The sequence below is a fragment of the Cherax quadricarinatus genome, chromosome 89 (genome assembly GCF_038502225.1).
Source record: "Cherax quadricarinatus isolate ZL_2023a chromosome 89, ASM3850222v1, whole genome shotgun sequence".
Classification (NCBI taxonomy): Eukaryota; Metazoa; Arthropoda; class Malacostraca; order Decapoda; family Parastacidae; genus Cherax; species Cherax quadricarinatus.
Window position 1 is genome coordinate 10,370,316 of NC_091380.1, and position 13,194 is coordinate 10,383,509.

Here is a 13,194-nt window from a genome sequence, read left to right on the forward strand (position 1 = left end):
GGGACCAACACTGGCTTCACAGCCATAATATTACGAGACTGACAGTGACAGGGTTAATAATGGCCCTAAAGCATTTGTGATTTTGGCAGTTCTTCAGAGCCTAGGAGAAGCTGTCAAGTGTTTTCCATTAGTGAAAGATTTCTACTTCTTGACTTTTATGTGCATAATTTATCAATTAACCCGTAAATGGTCCAAATGTATATATACGTTCACTACTGTACTGCCTTGACTTTTTTGAGAAAAAAAAAACATTGGTTTTTTTAATAGGAAAAAAGAGCATATGGTACCCAGGCATCCCCAATTATTTTAATATGGTGCACAGTGAGTGCTCACACCCATTCTCACATGTCTAGGTGACTCAGGCTTATTGTGGCTATGTTAAATGTAGGACACATAAAACGTATATATATGTTTGGGGCACTAGCGGTAAAAATGTACACATACGTTTGGACCGTTTACGGGTTAAACTTTATCATAGATATGTATGTAAACAAAAAATGACTTGTTAGGTAAAAGGGCACAGGTGCAACTAATGTGACATTTTATTGTGGCAACGTTTCACTCTCCAGGAGCTTTATCAAGTTATAATGGCTTGTTAGAAGCTCCTGTAGAGTGAAATGTTGCCACAATAAAATGTCAAATTAGTTGCACTTGTGTTCTTTTACTTAACAATTTTATTTTTTTAAACACATCAGCCGATTCCCACCAAGGCAGGGTGGCTCGAAAAAGAAAACCTTTCATCATCATTCACTCCATCACTGTCTTGCCAGAGCGGTGCTTTACACTACAGTTATAAAACTGTAACATTAACACCCCTCCTTCAGAGTGCAGACACTGTACCTCCCATCTCCAGGACTCTAGGCCGGCCTGCCGGTTTCCCTGAATCCTTTCATAAATGTTACTTTGCTCACACTCCAACAGCACGTCAAGTATTAACCCTTTCAGGGTCTGTCCCGTAGATCTATGGCTTCCCATTCAGGGTCCAAACCGTAGATCTATGCCAAAACTCTAGCAGCGTCAAATTTAGCGCGAAAAGGCTGGTAGGCTTACATGTGAGAGAACGGGTCTGCATGGTGTGTGTGCAGCATAAACAAAAATTCTAGGCGCCCGCATAGCATTGTGAGAACACCGGCTCAGTTACCTTTGTTCACCATGCCTCGTCGCAAGGCAGCTCTCACTCCAAGGAAAATTGGGACTCTCCTCTTCCTATCTGATAGTTCTGACTCTGATGCAAGTGGAAACGAAGACGAATTCTTTGGCTTTGATAAGTTAGTGACCGAAAGGAATGACCAGGATATCGATAATAGTGCAGAAAACCTGACGATTCTCAAATTTCTACCTCTGGTGTAGGCACTCCTCAGTCACGGTCAGTTGTACCTCATCGCAAGAGAAAACTATTATTTTCGCGTGGCCAGGCCTCTGACTTCAGTAATGATGATGATAGTGACGTGGATTGTGATTTTATTGCTCTTGACGATCATCAAGTAGTGATGGTGAGGAAACATATTCACCAGTGAAGCATCGGTATATACACTGCCACATGCGCTCGGGTAGTGTTCCCTATGCAGTGCCCAGGGGACGGAGTACATCCCGTGGCCCTACACCAGGAATAGACAGTGAGAGTGAGGATGATGTGGCTACACTTGGCATGGATAGACCACAGGCATCAGTAGGTGGTGGTAGTGGTGATGGTAGTGTCACGGCCATGCGTGACTCACCAGCCCCGGCTGGGACCCACGCTGCTGACTCCTCAGTTCAAGGACAAAGCGGAGCGTCAGCCACCAGCCCACCACAACCACAACTACCCACACAACCAGCCTATGATGTCCAGTATCCACCAGCAAACCGTATCTGGGATTGGCAGCAAAATCCTAATTTTGTTCCCAAGCCCCACCACTTTGATGACTCTCAAAGTGGAATTCTACCTACTTGTCCCCTTGGAATCACGGCCAATGAACTGGAATTCTTTGAATTATTCTTTGACCAGCCATTGATGGAAACTATTGTCAGGGAAAGTAATAAGTATTTTGAGTACACCATGGCAAATACGATCATATCACCACAGTCAAGACTACACAGGCAGAAATGTATTTGCTTTTTGCAACAATAATGCTTATGCCTCATGTCTATAAGCATAATATAAAAGCATACTGGTCCACAGATCGGCTAATTTCTACCCCGGTCTTCAGTGTAATCATCCAAGTGAACAGGTTTATCTTACTGTTACATATGTTGCACTTCTCTGACAAAACCAGGCCTGACAGAAGTGACAGGTTATACAAGATTAGAAATGTTTTTATGTATCTGAAACAAAAGTTCAACATGTACTTTTATCCATTCAAGAATCTCGTAATTGACGAGTCTTTGATTTTGTTCAAAGGTAGACTGTCATTCAAGCAGTATATACCGAGCAAGAGGAAACGCTTTGGTATAAAACTGTTTGTACTCTGTGACTGTGACAGTGGCCTGGTATTGGATACTGTTGTATACACTGGATGTAAAAACATTGAAAGATACCAGGATGTTTTTGGGTATCTCAGGTGACGTAGTGAGAAGCATGATGGCACCTTATCTTGGTAAGGGGCATACATTATATACTGATAACTGATACACAAGCCCTTTACTCAGTGATTTCTTGCGAGTGAACAAGACAGATGTGTGTGGCACAGTGTGTTCTAACTGTAAATATATACCCAGGTTCAACGCAGGTGCTCATGGTGATGAGGTGCAGGTGTTTACTGCCAATGACATCATGGCATTACGGTGGGATGACAAACGAGATGTCACATTGTTGACAACCATTCACCGTAACGAAATGCAAGACAGTGGCAAAGTTGATAGAATGACTTATGAACATATTCAAAAACCAGTGACAGTGATTGATTATACACAAAACATGCGCTTGGTTGACAAATGTGAAATGCAGATTGGCTTCGTTGATTGTGTTTGTAAGAGTTGCAAGTGGTACATGAAACTTTTCTTCCATCTCATGGACATTTCAATGCTCAATGCATATAATATGTACCAAATGAAGACTGGAAACAGACCACCGTATGGTGAATCTTGTTTGTCTGTTGTCAGACAACTCATAATGAAGTACCAGGTAACAACACCTGCAATACAACAAGGTCCTTGAACTCCTCAGAATATACCCAAGTGTTTGAGGAGGGAAGGTGATCATTTCATAATACAGCTTCCTGCAACTAAGAAGAAATTTGCTCAGAAGAGATGTGTTGTCTGTGCACAGACAAAACGACGGCAACAAAGACACAAAGACACTCTGTTTATGTGTGAGGAATGTAAGGTGCCTCTGTGCATGGTGCCTTGTTTCAAGGAGTTCCACAAGCTCCACCCAGGGAAGTACTACCGTCCTGCCAGATGACTGTGAAACAAAAACCTGTAACTGTTTTGCATGATGGTAGGATTGCTGGTTTCTTTTTCTGTCTCATAAACACGCTAAGATAACAGGGATATCTTGCTACTCCTACTTACACTTTGGTCACACTTCATAGACACGCACATGCATATATATATATACATACATCTAGGTTTTTCTCCTTTTTCTAAATAGCTCTTGTTCTTTTTTATTTCTTCTATTGTCCATGGGGAAGTGGAAAAGAATCTTTCCTCCGTAAGCCATGCGTGTCGTATGAGGCGACTAAAATGCCGGGAGCAATGGGCTAGTAACCCCTTCTCCTGTATACAATTACTAAAAAAGAGAAGAAGAAAAACTTTATAAAACTGGGTTGCTTAAATGTGCGTGGATGTAGTGCGGATGACAAGAAACAGATGATTGCTGATGTTATGAATGAAAAGAAGTTGGATGTCCTGGCCCTAAGCGAAACAAAGCTGAAGGGGGTAGGAGAGTTTCAGTGGGGGGAAATAAATGGGATTAAATCTGGAGTATCTGAGAGAGTTAGAGCAAAGGAAGGGGTAGCAGTAATGTTAAATGATCAGTTATGGAAGGAGAAAAGAGAATATGAATGTGTAAATTCAAGAATTATGTGGATTAAAGTAAAGGTTGGATGCGAGAAGTGGGTCATAATAAGCGTGTATGCACCTGGAGAAGAGAGGAATGCAGAGGAGAGAGAGAGATTTTGGGAGATGTTAAGTGAATGTATAGGAGCCTTTGAACCAAGTGAGAGAGTAATTGTGGTAGGGGACTTGAATGCTAAAGTAGGAGAAACTTTTAGAGAGGGTGTGGTAGGTAAGTTTGGGGTGCCAGGTGTAAATGATAATGGGAGCCCTTTGATTGAACTTTGTATAGAAAGGGGTTTAGTTATAGGTAATACATATTTTAAGAAAAAGAGGATAAATAAGTATACACGATATGATGTAGGGCGAAATGACAGTAGTTTGTTGGATTATGTATTGGTAGATAAAAGACTGTTGAGTAGACTTCAGGATGTACATGTTTATAGAGGGGCCACAGATATATCAGATCACTTTCTAGTTGTAGCTACACTGAGAGTAAAAGGTAGATGGGATACAAGGAGAATAGAAGCATCAGGGAAGAGAGAGGTAAAGGTTTATAAACTAAAAGAGGAGGGAGTTAGGGTAAGATATAAACAGCTATTGGAGGATAGATGGGCTAATGAGAGCATAGGCAATGGGGTCGAAGAGGTATGGGGTAGGTTTAAAAATGTAGTGTTAGAGTGTTCAGCAGAAGTTTGTGGTTACAGGAAAGTGGGTGCAGGAGGGAAGAGGAGCGATTGGTGGAATGATGATGTAAAGAGAGTAGTAAGGGAGAAAAAGTTAGCATATGAGAAGTTTTTACAAAGTAGAAGTGATGCAAGGAGGGAAGAGTATATGGAGAAAAAGAGAGAAGTTAAGAGAGTGGTGAAGCAATGTAAAAAGAGAGCAAATGAGAGAGTGGGTGAGATGTTATCAACAAATTTTGTTGAAAATAAGAAAAAGTTTTGGAGTGAGATTAACAAGTTAAGAAAGCCTAGAGAACAAATGGATTTGTCTGTTAAAAATAGGAGAGGAGAGTTATTAAATGGAGAGTTAGAGGTATTGGGAAGATGGAAGGAATATTTTGAGGAATTGTTAAATGTTGATGAAGATAGGGAAGCTGTGATTTCGTGTATAGGGCAAGGAGGAATAACATCTTGTAGGAGTGAGGAAGAGCCAGTTGTGAGTGTGGGGGAAGTTCGTGAGGCAGTAGGTAAAATGAAAGGGGGTAAGGCAGCCGGGATTGATGGGATAAAGATAGAAATGTTAAAAGCAGGTGGGGATGTAGTTTTGGAGTGGTTGGTGCAATTATTTAATAAATGTATGGAAGAGGGTAAGGTACCTAGGGATTGGCAGAGAGCATGCATAGTTCCTTTGTATAAAGGCAAAGGGGATAAAAGAGAGTGCAAAAATTATAGGGGGATAAGTCTGTTGAGTGTACCTGGTAAAGTGTATGGTAGAGTTATAATTGAAAGAATTAAGAGTAAGACGGAGAATAGGATAGCAGATGAACAAGAAGGCTTTAGGAAAGGTAGGGGGTGTGTGGACCAGGTGTTTACAGTGAAACATATAAGTGAACAGTATTTAGATAAGGCTAAAGAGGTCTTTGTGGCATTTATGGATTTGGAAAAGGTGTATGACAGGGTGGATAGGGGGGCAATGTGGCAGATGTTGCAAGTGTATGGTGTAGGAGGTAGGTTACTGAAAGCAGTGAAGAGTTTTTACGAGGATAGTGAGGCTCAAGTTAGAGTATGTAGGAAAGAGGGAAATTTTTTCCCAGTAAAAGTAGGCCTTAGACAAGGATGTGTGATGTCACCGTGGTTGTTTAATATATTTATAGATGGGGTTGTAAGAGAAGTAAATGCGAGGGTCTTGGCAAGAGGCGTGGAGTTAAAAGATAAAGAATCACACACAAAGTGGGAGTTGTCACAGCTGCTCTTTGCTGATGACACTGTGCTCTTGGGAGATTCTGAAGAGAAGTTGCAGAGATTGGTGGATGAATTTGGTAGGGTGTGCAAAAGAAGAAAATTAAAGGTGAATACAGGAAAGAGTAAGGTTATGAGGATAACAAAAAGATTAGGTGATGAAAGATTGAATATCAGATTGGAGGGAGAGAGTATGGAGGAGGTGAACGTATTCAGATATTTGGGAGTGGACGTGTCAGCGGATGGGTCTATGAAAGATGAGGTGAATCATAGAATTGATGAGGGAAAAAGAGTGAGTGGTGCACTTAGGAGTCTGTGGAGACAAAGAACTTTGTCCTTGGAGGCAAAGAGGGGAATGTATGAGAGTATAGTTTTACCAACGCTCTTATATGGGTGTGAAGCGTGGGTGATGAATGTTGCAGCGAGGAGAAGGCTGGAGGCAGTGGAGATGTCATGTCTGAGGGCAATGTGTGGTGTGAATATAATGCAGAGAATTCGTAGTTTGGAAGTTAGGAGGAGGTGCGGGATTACCAAAACTGTTGTCCAGAGGGCTGAGGAAGGGTTGTTGAGGTGGTTCGGACATGTAGAGAGAATGGAGCGAAACAGAATGACTTCAAGAGTGTATCAGTCTGTAGTGGAAGGAAGGCGGGGTAGGGGTCGGCCTAGGAAGGGTTGGAGGGAGGGGGTAAAGGAGGTTTTGTGTGCGAGGGGCTTGGACTTCCAGCAGGCATGCGTGAGCGTGTTTGATAGGAGTGAATGGAGACAAATGGTTTTTAATACTTGACGTGCTGTTGGAGTGTGAGCAAAGTAACATTTATGAAGGGATTCAGGGAAACCGGCAGGCCGGACTTGAGTCCTGGAGATGGGAAGTACAGTGCCTGCACTCTGAAGGAGGGGTGTTAATGTTGCAGTTTAAAAACTGTAGTGATGGAGTGAATGATGGTGAAAGTTTTTCTTTTTCGGGCCACCCTGCCTTGGTGGGAATCGGCCGGTGTGATAATAAAAAAAAAATATGATAGAACATTAGTATTATACAAGATTTGTGCATGTTTATTGTAATAAACAAGAGTGGTAAACAATAATATGATAATAACTTTAGTGCGGTTATTGTGTTCAATACAGTGAGTTTATATATATACATTATATACAGTATTGGTCTCTCAGGCCCCAAATGTTAGTAGGAAAAGAAAAAAATTAAAAAAGAAAAGAAAAAACTATAAAAAACGTAAAATAAAGTAATGCGCGTATGTGGAAATCGTCGATGTTGCCGCCACCCGGTCATTTTGGGTCAACTTCTTGGCGCTGTATCTCGGTAAGTACTGATCAGAACATTTTTTTTTTGTCTTATTACCTTCACAAAAATATACTCTTTAATTCTGTAAGAAAAAAATAATTTTGTTTTTTTTTCAAAATTTCTTGGACACTGGAGCACCACTTCAGATTTTGGCCTTGGACCCTGAAAGGGTTAAAAACCATTTGTCTCCATTCGCTCTTATTAAATACACTCATGCATGCTTCCTGGAAGTCCAAGCCCCTTGCACTCAAAACCTCCTTTACCCCCTCCCTCCAACCCTTCCCTGGCCAACCCCTACCCCGCCTTCCCTCCACTACAGATTTATATATGTAATCTCGAAGTGATTCTGTTTTGTTCCCTTCTCTCTACATGTCCAAACCCCTCCTCAGCCCTCTGGATAATAGTTTTGGTAATCCCACACCTTCTCCTATTTTCCAAACTACGAATTCTCTGCATTATATTCACACCACACATTGCCCTCAGACATGACATCTGCCTTGCCTCCAGCCTTCTCCTCGTTGCAACATTCACCACCCATGCTTCACACCAATATAAGAGCGTTGGTACAACTATACTCTCATACATTCCCCTCTTTGCTTCCACAAACAAAGTTCTTTGTCTCCACAGACTCCTAAGTGCACCACTCACTCTTTTTCCCTCATCAATTCTGTGGTTCACCTCATCCTTCATAGACCCATCTGCTGACACGTCCACTCTTAAATATCCAAATACAGTCACCTCCTCCATACTCTCTCCCTCCAATCTGATATCCAGTCTTTCATCACCTAATCTTTTTGTTATCCTCATAACTTTACTCTTTCCTATATTCACTTTTAATTTTCTGCTTTTACATACCCTACCAAACTCATCCACCAATCTCTGCAACTTCTCTTCAGAATCTCCCAAGAGCACAGTGTCATCAGCAAAGAGCAACTTGTTCATCTGCTATCCTACTCTTATTTCTTTCAATAATAACTCTACCATACACTTTAATGGGTATAAGTCTGTTGAGTGTAGGTAGTAGGTTGGTAGACAGCAACCGCCCAGGGAGGTACTACCGTCCTGCCAAGTGAGTGTAAAACGAAAGCCTGTAATTGTTTTACATGATGGTAGGATTGCTGGTGTCTTTTGTCTGTCTCATAAATATGCAAGATTACAGGTAAGTCTTGCTACTTCTACTTACACTTAGGTCACACTACACATACATGTACAAGCATATATATATACACACCCCTCTGGGTTTTCTTCTATTTTCTTTCTAATTCTTGTTCTTGTTTATTTCCTCTTATCTCCATGGGGAAGTGGAACAGAATTCTTCCTCTGTAAGCCATGCGTGTCGTAAGAGGCGACTTAAATGCCGGGAGCAAGGGGCTGGTAACCCCTTCTCCTGTATATATTACTAAATTTAAAAGGAGAAACTTCAGTTTTTTCTTTTGGGCCACCCCACCTCAGTGGGATACGGCTGGTACGTTGAAAGAAGAAGAAGAAGTCTGTTGAGTATACCTAACATATTGTCAGTACTTCTACCAACATTAATACAAAATATGACTTAGTAGGACCCCCATATCTGCAGGGATGTGTTCCAAGGACTTGCTGCAGATATCGAAAATGTACATAGTAGTTAACCCTATATTTCAGCCGTTTTTCGTTTACATACAAACCTATTATAAAGTTCAATTGACAAATTACGCACAATAAGTACAGAATTTCAATGATGGGAAGCACTTCATTGCTTGTCTTAGGCTCTGAAGAGCTTCCACCATCACTACTTATGCATTCTGAGGCCATTATTAAACCTTAAACCGTCCAAACGTATATATACATTTTTTCAACATTTGAAAATACGTAAAAAAATGTACATCTTTTTTTTTTTACATTTGAAAATGTGTAAAAAACTTTTATCTACATTTTTTTTCTATACGTATTTGAAAATATGTAAAAAAACATAGATCTACTTTTGGAGCACTAAGGATTTGAACGTTGATCTATTTGGACCGTTTAGGGTTAAGCAAAATTAAGAGTTATTTTTAGGTCATGGTAAACTGTGGATAACTGAAACTACAGATACCAGACCCGCGGATATGGAGGTCCTTCAGTATATAGGATTTGCTACTATCCACTGTTTCTAGCATCCATGTTACATCTTGGAATAAATCACCAGTGAATACGGGAAACTATTGTAATTACATACCATTTCGTAGACATGTGATGAGCTGCTTATGAGATCCCCCATAGAAGGGCTCAATGATGAGGAGCTGAGCGTCATCGGGACACGTGTCTTCTGCTCCCGCCCCGCCCCAGGCTTCACTCCCGTCCTCCGTGTCCATCACTTGGTCTTCTGCCGTGGCGTCTGACTCTCCGTCGCTCTCTGCCCCGGCGATTAAGACCGAGCCAGATGCTGCTGTTGTTGTGGTGGTGGTGGCGGCCAGGACCGGTGCTCCTGAAGGTCTGGTGCTTACTGCTCCTGAAACATCAACCTGTGTGCTACTTTCTGATACTTGCCAGAAATTATCACTTTACAAAATTACCAATATGTCAGCTGGGTCAGTACAATATGTCAGCTGGGTCAGTACAATACGTCAGCTGGGTCAGTACAATATGTCAGCTAGGTCAGTACAATATGTGAGCTGGGTCAGTACAATATGTGAGCTGGGTCAGTACAATATGTGAGCTGGGTCAGTACAATATGTCAGCTAGGTCAGTACAATATGTGAGCTGGGTCAGTACAAGTTAGTTCAATATCTTCATTATGCAGCCCATACCATCCTGTGGGTGGCAGTCAGAGGATTACACAGGTACATAATGGGTCCAGGGACTGTACCTCAATATTACAGAGGTACATAATGGGTCTTGGGACTGTACGTCAACATTACAGAGGTACATAATGTGTCCTGGAACTGGGCCACAAAGTTAATATTGTGTGTTAACATTGTGTGAAACGCTCCTTGCGTTACAATGTTTCGACAATATTTCAGCCTAATTATGGTGTGACAGTGATGTACATACACATGTACATGTATTACACCTGTATCATCCTTGGGTAATCAAGTCAGTGTACTATCAAACTTATTTTTGTACTGTACACCACTGTACATTTACTGATAGGATAAACTTGTACTGATGTAAGTGGAATCTCAAATATCGAACTGCTTCCAACTCAACCAATTATGTAAGTGTATTTTTGTAAGTTTTGTAAGTTCTTTTAAAAGCGTACTTTTGAGGGTCTGAAATAAACTAATCTAATTTACGTTATTCCTGATGGGAATAAATTTGTTCGGTAACGGCACTCGAACAGCCGTCTGGAACGCAGAAAGTTCGATATTTGAGGCTCCACTGTATTCACTTTTAGATACTGGATTTTACAGGAATTTTTGATTGATTTAAGTATTACGTGACAGTAGTTATATATTTACTTATTTATTTATCATGTGTTCATATTCGACTTCGTATATTTTCAACTTACGATGGGTGTTCATCGGAATGTTTCCGGTGGCCTGGTTGGTAACGCTCTCGCTTCACTGACTGTCCGGGTTCGATCCTCGGCCATGTGGAAACAATGGACGTGTTTCTTTACACCTGCTAACACTGTTCACCTAGCAGTAAGTAGGTACCTGGGTGTTTGTTACCTTACACCTGTTGTCAGTGTTCACCTAGCACTAAGTAGGTACCAGGGTGGTAGGTATGTGGAAGTTAGTTACCTTACACCTGCTGTCACTGTTCACCTAGCAGTAAGTAGGTACCTGGGTGTTAGGTGACTGGTGTGGGTGGCATCCTGGGGGACAAGATTGAAGGACCACAATGGAAATTAGACAGACAGTCCTCAATCATGCACGTTCTTTCTTAGGGTATCCTGGGTGGCTGACACTCCCTACCCTGGGCTATCCTGGGTGGCTAACACTCCCTACCCTGGGTCATCCTGGGTGGCCAACACTCCCTACCCTGGGTTATCCCGGGTGGCTAACACTCCCTACCCTGGGTTATCCTGGGTGACTAACACTCCCTACCCCAGGTTATCCTGGGGGGCTAACACTCCCTACCCTGGGTTATCCTGGGTGGCTAAACCTCCCTACCCTGGGTTATCCTGGGTGGCTAACACTTCCTACCCTGGGTTATCCTGGGTGGCTAACACTTCCTACCCCAGGTTATCCTGGGTGGCTAACACTCCCTACCCTGGGTTATCCTGGGTGGCTAACACTCCCTACCCTGGGTTACTCTGGGTGGCTAACACTCCCTACCCTGGGTTATCCTGGGTGGCTAACACTCCCTACCCTGGGTTATCCTGGGTGGCTAACACTCCCTACCCTGGGTTATCCTGGGTGGCTAACACTCCCTACCCTGGGTTATCCTGGGTGGCTAACACTCCCTACCCTGGGTTATCCTGGGTGGCTAACACTCCCTACCCTGGGTTATCCTGGGTGGCTAACACTCCCTACCCCTGGTTATCCTGGGTGGCTAACACTCCCTACCCTGGGTTATCCTGGGTGGCTAACACTCCCTACCCTGGGTTATCCTGGGTGGCTAACACTCCCTACCCTGGGTTATCCTGGGTGGCTAACACTCCCTACCCCTGGTTATCCTGGGTGGCTAACACTCCCTACCCCTGGTTATCCTGGGTGGCTAACACTCCCTACCCCGGGTTATCCTGGGTGGCTAACACTCCCTACCCCGGGTTATCCTGGGTGGCTAACACTCCCTACCCTGGGTGGCTAACACTCCCTACCCTGGGTTATCCTGGGTGGCTAACACTCCCTACCCTGGGTGGCTAACACTCCCTACCCTGGGTTATCCTGGGTGGCTAACACTCCCTACCCTGGGTTATCCTGGGTGGCTAACACTCCCTATCCTGGGTTATCCTGGGTGGCTAACACTCCCTACCCTGGGTTATCCTGGGTGGCTAACACTCCCTACCCTGGGTTATCCTGGGTGGCTAACACTCCTGGATTAAAAATCTGAACAAAATCGTATTTTATTTCAAGTCGTAGAGAACCTGCAGAAACATCTTAATTAAATACACAGCAAATGGATTTTGAGAGCACGTACTACAGTGGCCGCAAAAAATCTATACATTTCCAATGCAAAAAATCTATACAGTGGAACCCCGGATTTTGACCAGTGCAGATATCGTACAATTCAAATTTCAACCACTTTTCTGGGCAAAATTTTATCCCGGGTTCCGTACCTCCTCTCGGAAAACGTCCAAATCAGATGCGTCTGCCCGCCCGGGACGTGGCCGCTCATATATATGTGACTCAGTCTGTCTCTGTCACTTGTTCAGTGAGCAATACTCCATGCGTTCATCCGAAACATTTCATAATAATTGATTGTTTTTTGGTGTTTGTTTATTGAGTGGGACTGCGAAAAAAGCCACCATGGGGCCAAAGAAAGTTCCTAGTGCCAGTCCTTTGGTACAGAAGGTGAGAAACACAACAGAATTCAAGAAAGAGCTTGTAGAAAAATACAAAAGTGGCGTACATGTGGCCGAGCTCACCCAGATGTATGGCAAGTCCAAATCAACAATCGGTTCCCTCCTGGCGAAGAAAGTAGAAATCAAGGAAACTGATGTTGCAAAAGGGGTAAATTTGCTAACGAAACAGAGATCACAAACGACCGAAGATGTTGAGAAGTAGTTGTTGGTGTGGATCAACAAAAAACGGTTACCAGGAGATAGTGTTATGGAGGGGATAATATGCGAAAAGGCGAGGCAGTTGCATGCGGATCTTGTAAAGAAAATGCCTGGAACGAGTGCTGCTGTTAGTGAACTTAAGGCCAGCAGAGGCTGGTTCGACAGATTGAAGAAGCGAAGTGGCATACACAGTGTGGTAAGGCATGGTGACGCTGCAAGTAAGGACAAACATGTGAGCGAAGAATTCATTGATGAATTCAAGAAGTACATAGAGGCTGAAGAATTCCTCCCAAGTGTTCATTTGTGAGGAAACAGGCCTCTTTTGGAAGAAAATTCCAAAGAGGACCTACATCATGCAGGAGGAAAAGGCACTGCCAGGACACAAGCCTATGAAGGAT

General features: G+C 42.9%; 1 protein-coding gene across 2 annotated transcripts in view; it reads right to left on the reverse strand.

Moving 5' to 3' along the window:
* Window positions 1-13,194, reverse strand: part of LOC128697246 (uncharacterized) — a 106,708-nt gene that overhangs the window by 36,940 nt on the left and 56,574 nt on the right. For both annotated transcript variants that reach the window (XM_070104173.1, XM_070104172.1), the window contains exon 6: window positions 9,365-9,637. In XM_070104173.1, coding sequence (XP_069960274.1) covers window positions 9,365-9,637 — 273 coding nt within the window. The remainder of the gene's footprint in view (window positions 1-9,364; window positions 9,638-13,194) is intronic.